Below are 22,595 nucleotides of genomic sequence, written 5' to 3'. Positions count from 1 at the left end.
ATTAGTGAACCAGATGGGATTTTACAAGAATCCGGTAGTTTCATTCTGTCCATTACTAGTTTTTTATTTATCCCAGATTTTTGTTTAATTAACTGAATTTAAATTCCCCCAGCTGCCATGGTGGGATTTGAACTCGTGCCTTTGGATTACTAGTCCAGTAACAAAACCACTATGCTACCGTACCCCTGATTAAAATGATTTTTGACATTAAGAACATAAGAACATAATAATTAGGAACAGGAGTAGGCCATCTAGCCCCTCGAGCCTGCTCCGCCATTCAACAAGATCATGGCTGATCATTCACCTCAGTACCCCTTTCCTGCTTTCTCTCCATACCCCTTGATCCCTTTAGCCGTAAGGGCCATATCGAACTCCCTCTTGAATATATTCAATCAACTGGCATCAACAACTCTCTGCGGTAGAGAATTCCACAGATTAACAACTCTCTGAGTGAAGAAGTTTCTCCTCATCTAAGTCCTAAATGGCTTACCCTTTATCCTTAGATTGTGTACCCTGGTTCTGGACTTCCCCAACATCGGGAACATTCTTCTTGCATCTAACCTGTCCAGTCCCGTGAGAATTTTATATGTTTCTATGAGATCCCCACTCATCCTTCAAAACTCCAGTGAATACAAGCCCAGTCGATCCAGTCTCTCCTCATATGTCAGTCCTGCCATCCCAGGAATCAGTCTGGTGAACCTTGGCTGCACTCCCTCAATAGCAAGAATGTCCTTCCTCAGGTTAGGAGATCAAAACTGAACACAATATTCCAAGTGAGGCCTCATCAAGGCCCTGTACAGCTGCAGTAAGACCTCCCTGCTCCTATACTCAAATCCCCTAGCTATGAAGGCCAATATACCATTCGCCACCTTCACCGCCTGCTGTAGCTGCATGCCAATTTTCAATGACTGATGAACCATGACACCCAGGTCTCGTTGCACCTCTCCTTTTCCTAATCTGCTGCCATTCAGATAGTGTTCCGCCTTCGTGTTTTTGCCACCAAAGTGGATAACCTCACATTTATCCACATTATATTGCATCTGCCATGCATTTGCCCACTCACCTAACCTGTCCAAGTCACCCTGCAGCCTCTTAGCGTCCCCCTCACAGCTCACACCGCCACCCAGGTTAGTGTCATCTGCAAATTTGGAGATATTACACTCAATTCCTTCATCCAAATCATTGATGTATATTGTAAATAGCTGGGGTCCCAGCACTGAGCCCTGCGGCAACCCACTAGTCACTGCTTGCCATTCTGAAAAGGACCCGTTTATCCCAACTCTCTGCTTTCTGTCTGCCAACCAGTTCTCTATCCATGTCAATACATTACCCCCAATACCATGTGTTTTAATTTTGCACACCAATCTCTTGTGGGACCTTGTCAAAAGCCTTTTGAAAGTCCAAATACACCACACCCACTGGTTCTCCCTTGTCCACTCTACTAGTTACATCCTCAAAAAATTCTAGAAGATTTGTCAAGCATGATTACCCTTTCATAAATCCATGCTGACTTGGACCGATCCTGTCACTGCCTTCCAAATGCGCTGCTATTTCATCTTTAATAACTGATTCCCACATTTTCCCCACTACTGATGTCAGGCTAACCGGTCTATAATTACCCATTTTCTTTCTCCCTCCCTTTTTAAAAAGTGGTGTTACATTAGCTACCCTCCAGTCCATAGGAACTGATCCAGAGTCAATAGACTGTTGGAAAATGATCACCAATGCATCCACTATTTCTAGGGCCACTTCCTTAAGTACTCTGGGATGCAGACTATCAGGCCCTGGGGATTTATCGGCCTTCAATCCCATCAATTTCCCCAACACAATTTCCCGCCTAATAAGGATTTCCTTCAGTTCCTCCTGCTCACTAGACCCTCGGTCCCCCAGTATTTCCGGAAGGTTATTTGTGTCTTCCTTCGTGAAGACAGAACCAAAGTATTTGTTCAACTGGACTGCTATTTCTTTGTTCCCCATTATAAATTCACCTGAATCTGCCTGCAAGGGACCTACATTTGTCTTCATTAATCTTTTTCTCTTCACATATTTATAGAAGCTTTTGCAGTCAGTTTTTATGTTCCCAGCAAGCTTCCTCTCACTCTATTTCCACCCCCCCCCCCCCCCACTGATTAAACCCTTTGTCCTCCTCTGCTGAATTCTAAATTTCTCCCAGTCCTCAGGTTTGCTGCCTTTTTGGCCAATTTATATGCCTCTTCCTTGGATTTAACACTATCCTTAATTTCCCTTGTTAGCCACGGTTGAGCCACCTTCCCCGTTTTATTTTTACTCCAGACAGGGATGTACAGTTGTTGAAGTTCATCCATGTGATCTTTAAATGTTTGCCATTGCCTATCCACCATCAACCCTTTAAGTATCATTCGGCAGTCTATTCTAGCCAATTCACATCTCATGCCATCGAAGTTACCTTTCCTTAAGTTCAGGACCCTAGTCTCTGAATTAACTGTGTCACTCTCCATCTTAATAAAGAATTCTACCATATTATGGTCACTCTTCCCCAAGGGGCCTCGCACAACAGAGTGCTAATTAGTCCTTTCTCATTACACATCACCCAGTCTAGGATGGCCAGCCCTCTAGTTGGTTTCTCGACATATTGGTCTAGAAAACCATCCCTAATACACACCAGGAAATCCTCCTCCACCGTATTGCTACCAGTTTGGTTAGCCCAATCTATGTGTAGATTAAAGTCGCCCATGATAACTGCTGTACCTTTACTGCATTCTTTTTGCTCTGTCCCTTTCAGTGTTAGTTTCCCCCTGAATACTTGTTAAATAATTCTGATACCATTTGAGAGGGTGGGATATGAGCTTTGAAAGGTGTCAGATCCTGATGATGAAGTGAATCAATGTCAGTTCATGATGTTATCAGCTCAAATCACACCGTTCCTGCAATGCGATATAGTCATTGCTCGACACAGCAATTCCATAATCTTTTTCATGTTGACGTAAACTGATACTGAGCAGAGCTCTTGTAGCTGATATATGCTTACTTTATTCTTAATAGGACAGAGGTAATGAATTCACCTACACTGGGAGTGGTGGCCGAGATCTTTCTGGAAACAAACGAATTGGGGAGCAGTCATATGATCAGACTCTCACCAACATGAACAGGTAAGTCTGGCGCAAGCTTCAATGATTTCTGTGCTGACATTTATCCCTCTCTTTTAAAGCTTTCTGTTTGAGAACTACTTGTTCCTGAACACACATTTAACAGCGGTATCTCAGAAATTTGCAGCACGGATGGAAGCCATTTCAGCTCATGTCCCGCCGACTGACCAAGAGCTATCCAGCCTAAACCCACTTTCCAGCTCTTGGTCCTAACCCTGTCGGTCATGACTCTTTAAATGCATATCCAAGTATTTTTTTAATGTGGTGAGGGTTTCTGCCTCTACCACCCTTTCAGGCAGTGAGTTCCAGACCCCCACCACCCTCTGGGTGAAGAAATTTCCCCTCATCTCCTCTAAACCTCCCTCCAATTACATTAAATCTATGCCCATGGGTTGTTGGCCCCTCTGCTAAGGGAAACAGGTCCTTCTTATCCATTCTATCCAGGCCTCTTATAATTTTATACATCTCAATCAGGTCTCTCCTCGGCCTCCTCTGTTCCAAAGAAAGCAGACCCAGCATCTCCAATCTTTTCTCAAAGCCCATCCAGACAACATTATTGTAAAACTCCTCTGCACCCTTTCTAGTGCAGTAACATCTTTCCTGTAATGTGGTGACCAGAAATGCACCCAGTACTCCAGCTGTGGTCGAACCAGTGTTTTATACAACTGCAAAAAGACTCCAAAATAGCCAATATTTAAATTTCTGAGCAAAGAACATGAAGTTTCATTTATATAGTCCATTTCATTTCTTCAGTTAATTATTTTTGAAGTTTAGTCACTGTTATGCAGAAAACTACAGCACCTAATATATGCACAAATCAAGGTTCCACCAACAGCAGACAGTTCTATATCCAGTTAATCTGGTGCAGTCGATTGCAGAATAAGTGTTATCCAGAGCACCAAGAGAACTCCCCTGCTCTTCCTGTCGTGCCATGGGATATTTTAATCACCTGGACAGGCAGACAAGGTCTTGTTTTAATGAGTCATTCAAAATTGGGGCTTAAACACATTGGGGTGGAAATTCGGTTTGAGGCTAATTCGGGCAGTAATGGCGGCGGGGCGGTAAATTTTGTGCCGGGAAATGGTTTGCGTCTGCAGCCACAAAATTCAGCAGCTGGGCCCCTGAGTGTGGGGCAGAGCACTAAGGGAGGTGTACCTCTCTTAGAGCGCTAGGCCGGCTGAACAACTGAAAATCCCGAGCTAAAGAGCCGGCTTCGGAGCGCCCTAAGAGAGGCTTCCCTGAAAGAAGAAAAATCTCCCAAAAAACCCCACAAAAAATATTCCCAATACCTTGCTCACCCCACATAAACATAAATCACAGAAAGGAAAATAATCACACTAACCTGATGTATTCATTCCTTCTCTCACCGCCACCGGAACAGCTCGGACCACCCGCTTTCCCAGGCAATCCCACTAGGGGAGTGCTACGGGTCCTGCTGCAATCAAATTTCAGAACAGTGTTGCAACCGGGGGCGTTGCACACAGGCTCGCTCTTCCCGGGCGGTACTGCTCCACGCCCCCAGCACACTGAATGTGCCGGGTGGCACGAAATCTGGTGCTCGCGGCTCCGACCCCTTTAGCGCCCCTGTTCCGACCCTTTCTAGGGGTGCTAAGCCAACGAATTTCTACCCCGTAACCTTCTGACTCAGGGGAGAGTACTACTCCTGAGCCAAGCTGATACTTGGGATTTTAGGTGTTAACTTGAACTTTTATAGCTGGAAAAAATTGAAATTCCTTTTTAAAGGAAGAAAAAATGAAGCCTGTTTAAGAAGTATTTCCAAGTCAGAATATACTTGTGAAAGATTATGCCTTACAGATTTATTTGGCATTCTTGAGAGTGTAACACGATCTGTGTGTGTAATGTAATAAATATTGTACTTCTTCATTGGCAAAAACATTTTCAAGCAGCATCTAGCAAAAAACTTGCAGCTAAAATAAGTTAGTGAAGGATATTGTAAATTGATGAATCGATTGTCTAAAGAATATTGAACATTGATAGTTCTAATTGGATGTTTGTGACTAGTGGAGTCTTTAAGGAGCAGTGCTGGGAAAATCAATTATTTACGATATTTGTGAATAATCTGCATGGAGTTACAGTCTTGTTCTCTTAATTCAAAGTTATTTAATTTAAATTAAGTGATAATTCAATTTCTGAGCACTAAATTTCTATTTGTCAGTTTTGACTGTTGCTTAATTTGAGTTATTGAATAATTCCCCAAAAATGTAGAACTAAAATCAATTTTGACTTAGGACTAGACTGTAATTATTGTCCTGACGTAGAAATATTTCTGTAATATGCTGGTGCAACCGATTCTGTGCAAATCAACCTCATTTACATTCATCGGAAAACAAAATAAAGCTGAGGGCTCAATTTTCCTGGGTCATTTGCGCTGTTTTTTTTTGGCCTATTTATTTTCTTTAAAGTTTCCCCTGCGATCTGCGCCAGCATAACCGTGTTAGTTACGATTTTTCTAGGTGAGTTTTTTGACGTAATAGTTCCCTCATGTCTGTGCCGGTTTTCATAATTTTTCAGTTTGGCCAAAAAAAAATGTCCTCCTAGGTCGGTGTATCTGGCCACTCCCGAAAAACCTTCTGGTGAGTTTGCAGAAAGCAGCGCACATTGACAAATCGGCACTGAAAGACGCCATTGTTTTTAATCGAAGATTTTGGAGCGATTCAAGAACACTCTTAAAAATTAAAAATAAAGTTCAACTTTTTTTTTACCTGTCAACATAGTAAATGGAAGTTTTTTTGATTTCAGAAGTTTTCAGTTATTTTCTTACTTACACGCCACCACCGAACGTCTTCAGGCAGGGCTGGAGGGTCATAGCTTTGACCGGCAGGATCGGACCCGCGCCTGGACACTGGCTCAGCTGGAAAACAAGCCCGCGGGGGATGGCAGGGCGGGGGAAGAGAGGGAGGTGCCAACCGATCGGAAGTCTCTGCACTGAGCCGGGCGGGGAGCAAGGTGCCGATTGGAAGGCTTCTGAAGACTGCAATGAGTTTGGGGGGGGTGGGGGGGAGAGGGAAGGGGAGTAGTCACAAGACTGCAATTAGTTGAGGGGGGCGAGGGAGGGTGGAAAGTCACAATTCGTTGGAGGAGAGCAGGGGAGAAGTTTAATAATTGAACACAAATAATGGAAATGATTCAGTTTTAATATAAAATATATTTTATTCAAAATTTTAACAGTTTATACTTAAGTTGACTTTAATAAAATTATTCTTTTATCAAACTTTAAAGTTTTCAGTTAAGATCACTTACAAACTTTAAGATCACTTACTAATAAATGTGTAAATTTATATAACTTACAAAAAACTTTTAATTTGAGTACAACAGTAACAATAATAGCAGTCAGTCAGTCATAGGCAGTCTCTCAAAATCGAGGAAGACTTGCTTCCACTCCAAAAGTGAGTTCCCAGGTGCCTGAACAGTCCAATACGGGAATTACAGTCTCTGTCACAGATGCGACAGACAGTCTTGAAGGAAAGGGTGGGTGGGGAGTCTGGTTTGCTGCACGCTCCTTCCGCTGCCTGCGCTTGTTTTCTGCATGCTCTCGGTGACGAGACTCGAGGTGCTCAGCGCCCTCCCGGATATTCTTTCTCTACTTAGGGCGGACTTTGGCCAGGGACTCCCAGGTTGCACTTTATCAAGGAGGCTTTGAGGGTGTCCTTAAAACGTTTCCTCTGCCCAATTGGGGCTCGTTTGCCGTGTAGATGTTCCGAGTAGAGCGCTTGCTTTAGGAATCTCGTGTCGGGCATGTGAGCAATGTGGCTGGGATGTTGGCCTGATCGAGAACACTAACGTTGATGTGTCGGTCCTCACAGCGGAATAATAATAACAACAACCACAGCAAAGAAAGGCTGCATCCATCTCCCCTCCACCTTATTCTAAGACCAGCCCGTCGCGCTTGCTCTTGGTGACTCCACCACCCTTCCCACAAGCGGTTGCGCTGTATTTCTGGGGTTGGTGCCAAGCTTATTCTTTCTAATAACTTGGGTAGTGCGCACCTGTTGAAGGGGGGGTGGGCAGGCAGCGGCAGGCGACAATGTGGAGGGCCCAGGCGGTAATGTGGAGGGCCCGGCTTGGTGCTCTTTAGAGGCTGGTGTGGGGATTGGAGTGGGAGTGGCAGTTGATTCTGTCAATGGGCGCGGGGTCTTGGCGTGTTCCTTTATTGCAGCCACTAACTCCATCATGCCGTCCCTCATGCGCCCTGACAGTGTCTCAATGACCTGCAACATTCCCTCCCTCACGCTCAGTGATAGTTTTGCACCATCTCTGATATTCCCTCCCTGATGTTCACTGACAGCGCATCACCTACCTGTGATATTCCCTCCCTCATGGTCACTGACATCGTTCCCATTTCTCATGAGATTGTTGTTACTTCTCCCGACAGTCCCGCTAGCTCATCATTCACCCCACTGATGGTGTCCAGGAGTGATCGCGTAAGATCAATGCTCTCCCCACTCATTGCCATCTCTGATGCACATCTGTTACTTTTTGTCGCCCATGCGTAGAAGGTGCGGCATCATTTTTTCTGCCCAGACAGCAGGCTCCACCCCCTGAGGCGACTGGACACACTGCTCGTCAACAAATTCGAATTATAGATCGGAGAAACTTTGGCAAAATATTTCCGGCGCATTTCTGGCCCAGAAAAACGGGCGTAACTGGCAATACATCAGAAAACACGCTTGGGCAAAATTGAGCCCAGAGAATGTAGTTATTTTAAAGTTGAAATTATGCCTTTCATTTCTGGCGACTGGCTGTTCCCTGCTGGTTGGTAAGGTTGTGCAAGACCTTGCTCAGGAGTCCATGTCACTCAGCATTTCACACCATTTACAACAACAACTTGTATTTATATAACGCCTGTAAAGTAGTCAAATGTCCCAACACAGTTCGCAGGAGTAACATAAGACAAAGAAATTTGATACCGAGCCACGAAAGGAGAAAATTAGGGCAGGTGACCTAAAGCTTAGTCAAAGAGGTATGTTTAAAGGAGGGTAGAGAGGCGGAGAGGTTTAGACAAGGAGTTCCAGAGCTTGGGGCCTAGGCAACAGAAGTCACGGCCACCAATGGTTGAGCGATTATAATCAGGGATGCTCAAGAGGGCAGAATCAAAGGAGCGCAGATATCTCGTGTTGGGGGGGGGGGGGCTGGAGATGATTAGATGTAGTGAGGGGCGAGGCCATGGAGGGATTTGAAAACAAGAATTTTGAAATCGAGGTATTGCATAACCAGGAACGAATGGAATGCAGCGGTGATGGGTGAACGGGACTTGTGAGTTAAGACACGGGCAGCTGAGTTTTGGATGACCTCTAGTTTACGTAGGGTAGAATGTGGGAGGCCAGCCCACATTGGAGTAGTCAAGTCCAGAGTTAACAAAAGGATGGATGAGAGTTTCAGCAGATGAGCTGAGGCAAGGGCAGAGATGGGCGATGTTATGGAGTTGAAAATAGGCAGTCTTATTCCTGCAGGGATCAGTGCTGGGACCCCAACTATTTACAATCTATATTAACGACAGAGGAAGGGACTGAGTGTAACGTAGCCAAGTTTGCTGACGATACAAAGATGGGAGGAAAAGCAATGTGTGAGGAGGACACACAAAATCTGCAAAAGGACATTGACAGGCTAAGTGAGTGGGCAAAAATTTGGCAGATGGAGTGAGGTTATGCACTTTGGCAGAAAAAAAATCAAAGAGCAAGTTATTATTTAAATGGAGAAAGATTGCAAAGTGCTGCAGTACAGTGGGACCTGGGGTACTTGTGCATGAAACACAAAAGGTTAGAATGCAGGTATAGCAAGTGATCAGGAAGGCCATTGGAATCTTGGCCTTTATTGCAAAGGGGATGGAGTTTAAAAGCAGGGAAGTCTTGCTACAGTTGTACAGAGTATTAGTGAGGCCACACCTGGAATACTGCGTGCAGTTTTGGTTTCCATATTTACGAAAGGATATACTTTGGAGGCAGTTCAGAGAAAGTTCACAAGGTTGATTCCAGAGATGAGGGGGTTGACTTATGAGGAAAGGTTGAGTAGGTTGGGCCTCTACTCATTGGAATTCAGAAGAATGAGAGGTGATCTTATCGAAACGTATAAGATTGTGAGGGGGCTTTACAAGGTGGATGCAGAGAGAATGTTTCCACTGATGGGGGAGACTAGAACTGGAGGGCATAATCTTAGAATAATTTAAAATTGAGATGAGGGGAAATTTCTTCTCTGAGGGTTGTGGAGCTGTGGAATTCGCTGCCTCAGAGAGCTGTGGAAGCTGGGATATTGAATAAATTTAAGACAGAAATAGACAGTTTCTTAACCAATAAGGGGTTATGGAGACCGGGCAGGAAAGTGGACCTGAGTCCATGATTGGATCAGCCATGAGCGTATTAAATGGCAGAGCAGGCTCAAGGGGCCGTATGGCTTGCTGCTCCTATTGCTTACGTTCTTGCATATGCTGTGGATATGTGGTCAGAAGCTCATTTCGGGGTCAAAAATGACATGAAGGCTGCCAACAGTCTGGTTCAGCCTCAGACAGAAGTTCGGGAGAGGGATGGAGTCAGTGGCTAGGGAATGGAGTTTGGCGGCGAACGAAAACAATGGCTTTGGTCTTCCCAATATTCAATTGGAGAAAATTTTCCTCATCCAGATGTTGGGCAAGCAGTCTGACAATTTAGAGACCGTGGATGGGTTGAGGGAAGTGGTATTGAGGTGTAGAGCTGAGTGTCACCACTGTACATGTGTAAACTGACGCTGCTTTCAGATGATGTTGCCAAGGGCCAACATATAGATGGAAAATAGGAGGGGGCTAAAGATAGATCCTTGGGGAACACCAGAGGTAACGATGCGGGAGCAGGAAGAGAAGCCATTACAGGTGATTCTCTGGCTACGATTAGATAGATAAGAATGGGACCAGGCGAGTGCACTCCCACCCAGCTGGATGACAGTGAGAGGTGTTGGAGAAGGATGGAGTGGTCAACTGTGTCAAAGGCTGCAGACAGGTCAATAAGGACGAGGAGGGATAGTTTGCCTTAGTCACAGTCACAAAGGATGTCATTTGTGACTTTGATGAGAGCCGTTTCGGTACTGTGGCAGGGGTGAAAACCTGATTGGAGGGATTCCAACATGGAGTTGTGGAAAAGATGGACACAGATTTGGGAGACGACAACATGTTCAAGGACTCTGGTGAGGAAAGGATGGTTGGAGATAAGCGGTAGATTACAAGGATGGGCGAGTTGTATTTTTGAGGGCGATGACTGCAGATTTGAGGGAGAGGTGGGGCGGGGGCGGGGGGGAGCTGTACCGGAGGAGAGAGAACCGTTAACAATGTCAGCTAACATGGGAGCCAGGAAAGGAAGTTAGGTGGTCAGCAGTTTGGTGGGAATAGGGTCAAGGGAACAGGAAGTGGGTCTCATAGACAGGATGAGCTTGGAGAGGTCATGAGGCGAGATCGGAGAGAAACTGGAGAAAGATGATAGTTCAGGGCTAGGGCAGGGAGAAACTTAGAGAAAGTTTGGCCCAGTGGGCATGGGGAAGGAAGGGAAATGACAGAGGCAGCTGAACGGATGGTCTCAATCTTGGAGACACACAATTTTTAAAAACATGGCAGTATACATCAGTACCGGCCGGTATTTACAGATAAAGCACCACTGGTGCCGTTCTCTTGCCCCCCCTCTCCCCCCCCACCCCCAATGGAACAGGCAAACAGCACCTCATGAGCTATCTCTCTGCTCCTCCTGTGCTGTTCTGTAATATAAAGGGGTATAAACAACTTGCCTTTAAAACCGTGCCTTTAAAGCAGTAAAACTTCTCGAGGTGCTTCACAAGAGCGTTATCAAACAAAATTTGACACTGAGCCACATAAGGAGGTATCAGGACAGATGACCAAAAGTTTGGTTAAGGAGCATCTTAAAGGAGGACAGAGAGGTGGAGAGGGAATTCCAGAGCTTTGATCCGGGGCAGCCAAAGGCACGGCCACCAATGCTGGAGCAATTAAAATGGTGGATGCAGCGAATTGGAGGGAGCAGTGTCGAGATCTCAAAGCTTGTGGCGCTGGAAGAGGTTACAGAGATAGTTGTTGTAAAGGGATATAAGTTTGCAGATAAGAAATGTTGTAGGGGGGAAATAGGACATTCAAAAGAAAGGGATAATACAGAGAGATTTACAGAGACTAAGGAACCGGGCAGGTGAATTGAAATAGAATTCCCATAGAGTGCTGTTGTTTCTCATTTTTATACATCTTTCTGTTTAATAAATGGGACATCAAAGTAAAGGTCCAGAACTGAAGTTTGTTTTTTTCAATTTGTTTTGAGGATGTGGGTGAGATTGGCAGGCCCACATTTGTTGCTCATTCCTAGATAAGAACATAATAAAGAGAAGCAAGAGTCTCTGGGGCCTGCTCCGCCATTCAACAAGATCATGGCTGATCTTCTACATCAGCTCCACTTTCCTGCCCTATCCCCTTAGTGGCCAAAAATCTATCGATCTCACTCTTGAAAATACTCAACTACTTGGCATCCACAGCCCTCTGAGGGTGGAGAGTTCCAAAGATTCACAACCCTCGGAGTGAAGAAATTCCTCCTCATCTCAGTCTTCAATGGCCGACCCTTTATCCTGAGACTATGCCACTTAGTTCTAGACTCTCCAGCCAGGGCAAACAGCCTCTCAGCATCTACCTTGTCAATCTCCCTCAGAATTTTATACATTTCAATGAGATCACCACTCATTCTTTAAACTCCAGAGAATATAGCACATTCTACTCAATCTCTCCTCATCCCAGGGATCAATCTAGTTGCCGCTAGCACTTGTTTTGCAATTGATTGACTTGCTAGGCCACTTCAGAGGACAATCCTGAAAGTTCCAGTCATTTTTCCAGTGCTTACCAGGTGTATTGAATTCAATGTCACAATTTGCCATGCTGAGATTTGAATTCCATCTCTCGATTGCTAGTCTAGTACCATAACCGCTAGGCTACTGTGCCCTTATCACTCTTCTTTTGAGATTATGGGTTGCACACAATTAGTTGCGGGGTCGGGGGGGTAAGGGTGCACTTACTGACAGAGAATACCAAATGTGAGTGCTGCTGATTTTCTTTTAAAAGTTGTAACCTGTTTGAGGGGCGTTAAAATTAACCAGTTTTCTGTAGTCTTGCGCAGCTAGGGAAGGGCCATCACCACTACATGCAGTGGTGGGTTTGTCTTCCTCTCGCAGATCATTTTGAACATTCGAACACTAACTTATTCCAGCCTCTTTCACCGGCATGCTGTATTGGTATGTTTGCAACCCTCAGGAGTAGTGCATGTCATTTTTTTAAACCTACAATTTCTTTTGAGTGTTCCTCAATTACAGGTACTGCGAAAGTTAGACTGCAGAGCACTGGAAGATAAACTGCTTTGTATGGCAGGAGATCAAAAACTACTAATTAATGCCATCTGTTACATGTCGTCAGAAATTCTAAGATTTCATGTTGAAGGATTGCAAATATAAATTCATACTGGTACAGTTGAGTGCTGACTTCATGTGCAGTGCTAAGATCGTAACCCTTTTGGATTTTATTTATAGGTTACAGGTGGCCATAGTGAGATTTTGTATTTGTTGTTGTATTCCCAGCTTGCCTGCTAATGGTTTCCAGCAGCAATTTTTAATTTGCTTGATTTCAGGGCATTGGCTCTGAATTGCGACGCTGTGCTAAATGATGAGGTTGGAGCAGAAGCCAAAGATTGGAAGTCTGGGAAATCAGTCCGGGTTGTCAGGAGTTCAAAAGGACGGAAAGTCAGCAAATACGCACCAGAGGAAGGCAACAGATACGATGGGATTTACAAGGTTCTCGTCCATTGGAGGTCAAAATTTCCTAGTCGCGCAGGATCTATGTCTGACATAGCTGTGATTGTGTTTTATTGCTAGAGGACGTTCAGTTGAAGCAGCAATTCAGGGCCATTAAGGTCGTATGCAGCTGACCTTTGCTTGTCCCTTACTTTGGAAATTTCCTCCCTTGCTTGCTTAAATGCAATTTATCTCTTCTAGTGCGGTATAGAAATGTAAAAAAAAACATACTCTTATTGAATGTTGAGCTAAATCTCAGTGCTGGAATTCACTAACTGAGGTAGTACATTTGTTTATTCATGTGCTAAACAATGCTGCTGGCATCGGGTACAGATAGCTGTGGTAATTTTCTCCTCCCCTCCTCTCTTTCTATTTTCTTTCTATGATTCTCCAACGTGCACAAACATTCCCTGCTGGAAGAGCAAGTCGTTGACCTGCTTGCAGGGATCTGCCAATGTGATTGATAAACATATGAAACTGGATGGGTGTGGCTCATTTGCTGACTTTGTGCTCTTTATCTGTTCTCCCCCCATTGTCACCTCCGCCAGTGGCATGTTAGACTTGGGAATTCAACCATACCAACAATGAGCACATGGGTCCTGCCACTCTGCAGGAGTATACTGGCACAGCACTACCCTGCCCTGAACAACAGTGTTGGTGCATATTGAGTACAATCATTTCAAATAATTAACATTGAAACCTGCTTTGAAGTAATGATGGACAGCTCTAAGACCTAGATTCTGAGATTCACTGATTTCATTAGAAATTTGCAATTAAATTAACTAGCCAAGTTGGGGCCTTAATATTAGATTTGAAGACTGGTAGTTTAGAAAGCAGGTATTTGGGTGACTGGGCAACGTTTTTTTAGAACTCTTGGGTGAAAAGTGTATGATGAGAAATTGCTGAAATGCTTGAAATATGAAAATACAGGAACTACAGTACAATGATCTGAACTTTCGTCATAACTTAGGTGGTAAAATACTGGCCTGAAATTGGGAAGTCCGGTTTCCTGGTGTGGCGCTATCTGTTGAGACGTGATGATGTAGAACCCGCTCCTTGGACTCCAGAAGGAAAGGATAGGACAAAGAAACTGGGCTTGAAAATACAGGTCAGAGCTTCCTGATGTTTTTTCACTTGTAGTAACCTACTAAAAGATACAACCACTATTTTAATTCTGTGAAATATTCCATGACAGTATCCTGAAGGATATCTGGAAGCCATGGCAAATAAGGAGAAAAAGGGCAAGAAACAGGAACCAAAATCAGTGGTGGACAATTGTGACAGAACAGCTCAAAAGAGGCAGCAAGAAAAAGGTAGGTTCTGCAATAATTAAGGTTAAGGGACGCGAAACAAGCTATAAATTTCATATGTGTATTCCATGAGATTCAGTATGGTGGTCATATAAAACCGCGTTGTTGTATCAAAGGTTGCTAGAGGTGCAATTGTGTGCAGTGAAACAGTAACTAGGGCATTGTAACACTCTTTCTAAACTAGGGGTGCCGGGCTACCTGTTCGCGGCGAGGCCGAACCCGGGGGCATAATTGTTGGGCCGAACTGGCAATCTGCCGACAACAAAAAATATCATGGGGACCGCGGCAACGCGACATCGCCTTTAAGGGCGGACACACCGCCCAGCCACAAGACAGCTCCCACGCGAGGGGCGGAAAGGGGGTCGGCGTGTGCCCAGTGGGAAACCGGGCAGAGTGGAAATTTGTTCCCACCGCTTCCGGGGTAATTTTGGTCGGGCCAGCCTATTCATCCGCCCCCGGTCGGTAAAGCCTCTCTGCTTAGAGGTGGTAATGGAGCTTATGGAGAGGGCAGTTTTGGCCCTGTTGAGTTTAAAGGGCACTTTTGAAATGTATTGTTACTGGGTAATTCTGAATGCAATGACCAGCCTGGAAATGGGTCACCTGCTCAATTCCATAGCTGGCGAGGGAGGAAGAAGATTGTGTGGTGCTGGCTGAACACATTGTACTTTTAAAAGGATCGACTCAATGTTTTTTTTCTTCTTGTCTGGTACAGCAAGCACTGCGACTGTAATTGCACCACCACCAAAGACAGTGAAGCTTGCTCAGGATGATGCTGAGGGAGAAACTTACCAACTCACACCACAGCAACAGTGGTTGATCAGAGAGGACTGCCTAAATAAGAAACTTTGGGATGAGGCACTTGCCTCACTGATGGAAGGCCCGGTATGTTTCCAGATAGGTTATGCCCAAAGTGTTATGTCTGCCCTGAATATTTTGCTGTTAATACCCAATTTCTGTTTTTTTTTATATATGCACAGAAATTCTTAAGAAAAGTGGAGCAGATCTTTATGTGTATTTGTTGCCAGGAGTTGGTTTTCCAGCCAATCACAACTGAATGCCAGCACAATGTCTGCAAGGTGAGTATTTAACGTTCTGTCACAGGCCTTCACTTTGCTGCAGAGCGGTGTATAAAATAAACTGCGGGGCCTTGACTTGTTCGTCGTGCAGAAAACCGTGTTTTTAAATTGAAGCTGTCCTCTTCGATTTCATCCTTTTCAGTTGTCTTCAGCTTTTGGGGAACTGAGACATTTTTATCTAGAAACGACCCAAAGCAACTGATTTTGTTCTGTTAAATTAAAAAGGAAAAGGCATGCCCAGACCACGTCACCTTCACCACTAAGGGCCACGTGGGGTCGTTGGCCTGAAGGGAGACGAGCACGGGACGAGGAGGAGAAAGACGGCCATCCCATTGAGAATATTCTAAAGGCAATACATTGTAATTTGTGATTGAGCATTTGCTTTCCTCTTCGGATATTTAAAACTCAGTAACCCCTGATGGTGCAGTGTGTTTATTCAGTGACTAGCTGAGCCATACCAAGAATGTCCCAAGTTCAGTTGATAATCTATGCAGCTGATCTCAGTCAGGCAACCGTAGGATTCTACAATTGCCTTCAGCACTCCCTGGGAAAGGGGGTGGAGGGGGGGAGAAGAAAAGTAGCTAGGGTTCTTTGTCCTGATTTCGGATCATCTGTCTTTTGGATGAGATGTTAAACCGCGGCCCTGTATGTTCTCTCAGGTGGACGTAAAAGATCCCACGGCACTGTTTTGAAGAAGAGCGGGGGAGTTATCCCAGGTGTCATGGACAATATTTATCCCTCAATCAACATAACAAAAAAAACATTATCTGGCCATTATCACATTGCTGTTTGTGGGAGCTTGCTGCGTGCAAATTGGCTGCCGCATTTCCCACATTACAACACTCCAAAAGTAAAGCGCTTTGAGACGTCCTGTGGTCGTGAAAGGCGCTATATAAATCCAAGTCTTTCTTTATTTCTGACTGCTAGCCAGCATTTCCTGTTGGAAGTGGATTTTTTGTGTGCATAAGAATATAAGAAATAGGAGCAGGAGTAGGCCATATGGCCCCTTGGGTCTGCTCCGCCATTCAATAAGATCATGGCTGATCTGATCATAGACTCAGCTCCATCACCATCATAGGCGATCCCTCGAACGAGGATGACTTGCTTCCACAAGAGTTCACAGATGTTTCAATGAAGGACCCGATGTTCCAGTCCTGAACTCCAATCGAGGGGGTGGAAGATGCCTGTGCGTGGATTTTTTTAATGTGTGGTGACCGTTGCACTTCAGCCACCACATGGGCTCGACCGAGCTAGACCTTTATCCAGTGGCAAGGGTTAACCAGGACGACTGGAGACCTGCTCTGCTGCACGGACCTAGTGCGTGCACATATCTCAGTGTGGGCAGGTCCGTGCTGTCTCTGGACCGTTGGCTCTTCTGAGCCCCGTACCCTCATTCACCGCACCTTCGCCCACGATGTTCCAGGGCCCGATGCTCCAGCTCTATTTATAGCCCCGACCTGCGGTGGTGTTCTCTCACAGGTCGGGGCGGCCTACGATGTATAGACCTGTGGACACACACACACACATGTGGACACGTGTAGTTGACATAGGCCTCAGATATGATGCCCATTGTCATCGAATGGTTTGCTAATATTCGCTGTAAGCAATGTTCCCCATAAGCCACACTTTGTTCTGCGTGGCTTGTTTCTTTTAATGTGAGGTCCCTTTAAATTTCTGCACATGCGCGGTACTCACAACGTAAAAGCCGGTGAGCAGCCTGCGCAGGACCTTTTACATTATTGCACGGCTGCAGCTTAGAGAGAACATTGACTGTGGAAGCTCACACATCAGTAATGGTTGATAGATTGGAGCCTCAAATGTCTCTCTTGAATGAATACAAGAATGTACACGGTAAGCAGAGCTGCATTTTACATTTCACAGAATCCGAGCTTGGCAATTGCTATTTTGGTGTACATACTTTTTTTTTTAAGTTGCCCTAGTGGAAATTTAAAAAAATTTGTGTTGCTGTGATGCATATTTTCAACCAGAGAGAACTCTTACATAATGTCTGAGCTCATTATGTCTGGTAGCAGCAAGGTAATGGAACGATACAATACAGAGTTATGTTTTTCACCAGTGCTTGAGCATTTTATACTGTCGGCTTGTAAACCAATATTGTTCCTCAGGTCCCTTCTTAGGCTATGGTGAATGAAAGTAGATGGTTGTCACAAGCAATAATACAAGTCAGTCGTTCTCAAACTATGCCATGTCCAGGTGGAACTCAGTAAGGGGCGAGGAGAACCAAATTAATGCTCTTAAAAATAAACTTAACTTGAGTGATGTTGGTACTGTGGTGGTGCAGTGGTTCCCGCTGATTTGGTTACAATCCATGCCAATCACAGCACGCTCCTCCCATCAGCAGAGATCTGCATACATTTATTTTCCTTTTTTAGATTGGCGCTCCACCTCCAATTTCTGCCCTTCTGAAGTTCCCATAGTCAGCTCATTATGCGCTCCTTCAACGGCACCGACCCATCCCTTCTTAATCAGTGACCTCGAACTGCTCCAAGTAATCCAGAGGCCTGGACTAATGATCCAGAGACATGAGTTCAAATCCCACTACGGCAGCTGGGGAATTTAAATTCAGTTAATTCAATACAAATCTGGAATAAAAAGCTAGCATCATTATTGATGACAATGAAACTATCAGATTGTCCAAAAAAAAAACATCTGGTTCATTCATATCCGCAGCGTTCAAGAGGGAGTTAGATATGGCCCTTACGGCTAAAGGGATCAGGGGTATGGAGAGAAAGCAGGAAAGGGGTACTGAGGGAATGATCAGCCATGATCTCATTGAATGGCGGTGCAGGCTCGAAGGGCCGAATGGCCTACTCCTGCACCTATTTTCTATGTTTCTATGTGTTGTGATCTGGAATGCGGGCAGCGGAAACAGATTCAACAGTAACTTTCAAAAGGGCAACTTTTGCAGAGCTAAGGGTCAGGGGAGTGGGGCTAATTGAATAGCGCTTTCAAAGAGCAAGCACGATGGGCTGAATCATTCCATGATCCCCAGACCCACTATAGGCTTGCCCTAGAGGCAGTGCAAATGATTCAGGAAAAATTGTTGCAGAGACAAACATAAGGAGTAAGAGATAAATAAATGAAGAGTGAGAGACAGGAAAAAGCCTATGAGGAGGAAAGAACAAGGGAAGGAGGAGCCTCCCTCACCACCATCATCCCAAAACTTCCCAACGCCAGTATCCTTAAATAGACGGGTGCAAGAGACTATGAGGAGTCTTTGGTTCCTGGCCCAAAATGAGAACTGCTGCGCCTGAAGCATTTATGCTGTACATAACAAATTGAAGCTTTGCAAGCAGATACGGTGCATTTATAGGTTTCTGCTTCTTCCATAGAGTTGCCTGCAGCGATCATTCCGGGCCCAAGTGTACACTTGTCCTGCTTGTCGCCATGAACTTGGAAAGGATTACAATATGGTTCCCAACAAGATTCTTCAGTCTATTTTGGACCAGTTCTTTCCGGGATATAGCAAAGGACGATGACACTCATTTGTGTAACCTGTCTCCCCATCTGCACACATTTTTACAGGGGGGGAACATTTTTTAAAAAAAGATAAATTGATAATGGACCAATAGGCCTGAAGGTAAACAACTTGAGACCATCATTCTAGAACAGCTAATGTTTCTCCCCACTGGACCATCTTTAACACTTCATTACTACACAGTACATAATACAAGCATACTGTTCTTTTCCCATCGACTGTCTGGTAACATCTAAAGGTAGTTTTTGCCAATATGCAGACTTAAAAAGCTCAGCATCAAAATGTAAATGGACTGATGCTGGACTTACATTTTTTTTAAACTACCTCAAGACAGTGGAAAGGAATTTTTGGGGAGTTTTCAGTCAAAAAGAAGTCAAGCTTATACACTGCCTCTTCAAATCAATATTATCTGTGCCTGGTCCATATTGCTTGGTTTTGAAATGTAATAGCACTGAAAATTATAACTGATTTTAAAAGTAATTCTGTGGTGAGTTATATCTCTCTTTACCTTGATTTTATAATGTTGCTATTTTGAAAAAAAAATTAAAAATGGAAAAAAACAGCGTTAATGGGCTTTTCTCGTGAGGTTAAGTGTGCATCCTTGTTATATTTCCAACGGTTTGACTACTAATGGCTTTTAAGGATAATTCTGTAACATTGTACCGACATTAGTGTTCAGTCATTTCTGTATTGTTGTTTGCCTTTCAAGATGCAAAGGAAATAAAAAAGCACTTCTAGTCAAACAGAACACATCATGTAAAGAAAATACGTTTGTTATTACTGAATATGCCACTTTTAGTATTTTAGTCGCACATTATATATATTATAACTAGATTATTTGTATGTGGCAATTATGTCTGTATCAGTGTTTAAAGCAATTCTAGCTTGGAGTGGGGTGGGGGGCTGGGGTAGAAAAACACTTCATATTGTGATTTTGAGATTTGATATATATTCCTTGACCAGTACTTACCAATAAACATGTTAACATTTGAAATGTTTTTCCTTGATTTGACTTGAGTTATTGGGGACCTATTATAATGGAGTGCAATCTGGTAGGGAAAGTTGCACAACTTTGAAAGTAAAAATAAATTGCAAATGCTGAAAATTAGGAGCAATGATTATTTTTTTTAAAGCAGCAAATACACAGTCGGTCAATCAGTATTCATAAAGGGCAAAGGGAGGTTAATATTTTGGGTACAAGACCCTTCCTCAGAACTCAGTAATACGCTTTAACAAGCAAAGTGCCCTCATCACCCTGCCCCCCCCCCCAAGAAAAAAACAAAAGTCCCTCTAGTAATCCCTCTCCTGTGAGCAGTATGGGTCTGACAAGTTCTGATAATGCCTTATTTTTGCAATCCTTGTGTGACAAAGTTTTATAAAACAAAAATATCTCCACAACAATAGTATGGCTTTGAAATGTGGAGTACATTCGTAGGCCTTGAATTATGCAGAAAAACTGGTATATTCTATTTTTCATTGAAAGAGGTGCTTCACTCCACCCTGTGGGAAATTGAGACATGTCTATTTCAGATTTCCTTCTTGGTGGAACAGAGCACGAAAGAAACCTGGATATTGATATAAGACACGCAAAAAAACAAATTATTTGGGGGAAAGACACTGAGCGCCATGACCTGTAAAGGCTTCATTGCTGTTTATAAATTTTAAATCAAATTAGGGTGAGGATAAATAATATAGATGCTGGCAAGCTGTAAATTCTGTGTGTAGGGTGGAGCAGAGGTCTCCAGAGAGAGAGGTTATGGTCAGAGAATTTCACTACAGCTTCATGTATGGTATCCTCATAATCAATGCTGGGCCTGATCAGTAGACCTCGGTTCCGAAATAGCCCACCGCTGGAAACAAAGCGCACCTACCATTTTCGATGTGTTCTGGCTGCCCCATGCAGCACTTCGGGGATTTGCTACCAGCAGGGTGGATGTGTCATGGTGGGAGCGGAGTGGCCGTCAATAGCGGGGCATAAGTGGGGGACGGGCGAAGTGACCGAGGCTATCAGTCATCAGCACTGTGCTGATGACTTCATCGCGGTGGCCTGTTACAACATCCCTTCCCTTCAGTTAAAAGGGGAGGGCCACTGCAAACTCTGCAACCACTTTAGTGGCAAACACTGGGCCACCAGAGAGGGTTTAGGGCAGGCCAGCGGACTAGCACCCACTCGCGGCCCAACCAAACGCACGGCTATAATTGTCAGCCCAACCTGGCAGTGGGCCGGCAAAAAAAATTAACATGGCGGCCAGGGCAGTGTGCCCTTCACTTTAAGGGCAGCCAGAGTGCACCGACAGCAAAAGCTGTCGGGGGCACCAACCTGTGGTGCAGCCGCTGCCGAGGGGCAATTTTGCAAGGTGGTCCCCGCCAGTCGCTAAGGGTTTGACGCGTGCACGCCGCAGCGGGAAAATTGGCAGAGCGGTCCCGGATACCACTCCAAACCTGAGGTAGGGCAATTTCCAAAATAGCGCCGCCCCCCTCCACCCCCACCCCCGGCGGAGAGTCGGTGGCCATTCAGCAATTTCGGCCCCTTAGTGTCTTATGTACCAGATACAGGAGACGAGGAAGCTTCCTGCCCGGGCTTGGGCAGAAGAATTCAACTTCGTGAAATGTGCAGAAAGTAAATGTAACTGTATTTGGTCCTGTCAAATCCTTGAATGCTGTCAAAACTGATACCAAAGGTAGAGCTGGAAAGGCAAGACTTAGAAGAAAAAGAATGCAGGAAGCAGCCCTGGAGAAATCATTTCTTGCTCCCCAATTCACTGTTTACCATTTGCTGTAGAGGACAAAATGTTAAGTAACAGCCAGAGACTGCAAACAATGACCAATGATGGTTTCAATCCATTCGCTGGGGAATAAATTACTTCCGGGGACAGGATTTGAAGTCTTAAATGACAGCAGGTTGCAGATATCTGTCAGCACATCACTAAACAGATAAACTTTGGTACCATGCATGAGAAAAAAAGCCAAGCCGCTAAAGGAACAAAAAAAATTATCTCGAGTGAAGTAGTTAACGCTGAAATATGGCACTTTCTAACAGGGAAAAACCAAAGTGAAGGAGTTTCTGAAAGCATACAGCATCTGGCTTGTTGAAATCTTTCCACACCTACCTACTGTGACTTAAGTGAATGCAAGACCTGTCGGGGCCGAAATTGAGGACCGCCACAAACCTGCCGCACCTACCGTCTTTTTTGCGCCATTATTGCTGCTATTTTTGCGGCGGACACTCAATCGATTTTCATGGATTTTTTTTAAAATGGTATTCGGTGGTAATGACCGGCGGGAATTAGGAGTTTGCATCATTGCAGGTGGGTTGATTGGAGCGTCATTACCACGGGGAAATTCACCCTTATGGTCTTTTGAAACTAATGAACCAGCTGCTCCTTGGCCGCCTTAAAGTCCCGGGTTTGCAGCTAGGCTCTGAGGAGGAAAGGAGTTGTGTTCAAGGATGGCTGGTGCTGAGCTGGAGGATGTTGAGGGAAGGAGGCGAGTCCTTTACCCAGACACAGGGCGACCCACTCGCGAAGTGTTTACAAATGCGCGGAGGGAGATTGCTGTGGAGGTCTCCGGGACCTCCATTCATAACTGCACCACCACGCGGTGCAGATATCATCCATCTGATGAAAGTATCTGTTTCATCAACTGCTGACCTTGCATCTGGGAGCCTTTCCTTCATCCTCTTATTTCCCACCTTCACTGTATAGTCACTGAAGCAGCATTTCATTGTTGAGGCCTCTATATAATATATATGTGGGTGTTTGCACAATGGAAGCTCCCT

General features: G+C 44.6%; 1 protein-coding gene across 1 annotated transcript in view; it reads left to right on the top strand.

Moving 5' to 3' along the window:
* The window catches only part of LOC139270451 (E3 ubiquitin-protein ligase UHRF1-like), a 212,406-nt gene extending 192,595 nt beyond the window's left edge, over positions 1–19,811 (top strand). Inside the window, exons 11-17 of the mRNA XM_070888440.1 lie at positions 3,022–3,128; positions 12,770–12,932; positions 13,903–14,040; positions 14,128–14,245; positions 14,955–15,124; positions 15,220–15,318; positions 18,672–19,811. Coding sequence (XP_070744541.1) covers positions 3,022–3,128; positions 12,770–12,932; positions 13,903–14,040; positions 14,128–14,245; positions 14,955–15,124; positions 15,220–15,318; positions 18,672–18,818 — 942 coding nt within the window. The 3' untranslated portion in view covers positions 18,819–19,811. The remainder of the gene's footprint in view (positions 1–3,021; positions 3,129–12,769; positions 12,933–13,902; positions 14,041–14,127; positions 14,246–14,954; positions 15,125–15,219; positions 15,319–18,671) is intronic.
* The last annotated feature ends 2,784 nt before the right edge of the window (positions 19,812–22,595 follow it).

Source organism: Pristiophorus japonicus, chromosome 1 (genome assembly GCF_044704955.1).
Source record: "Pristiophorus japonicus isolate sPriJap1 chromosome 1, sPriJap1.hap1, whole genome shotgun sequence".
Lineage (NCBI taxonomy): Eukaryota > Metazoa > Chordata > Chondrichthyes > Pristiophoridae > Pristiophorus > Pristiophorus japonicus.
Note: the sequence above shows the minus strand (reverse complement) of the source record. Positions and strands in the feature narration are given on the sequence as shown.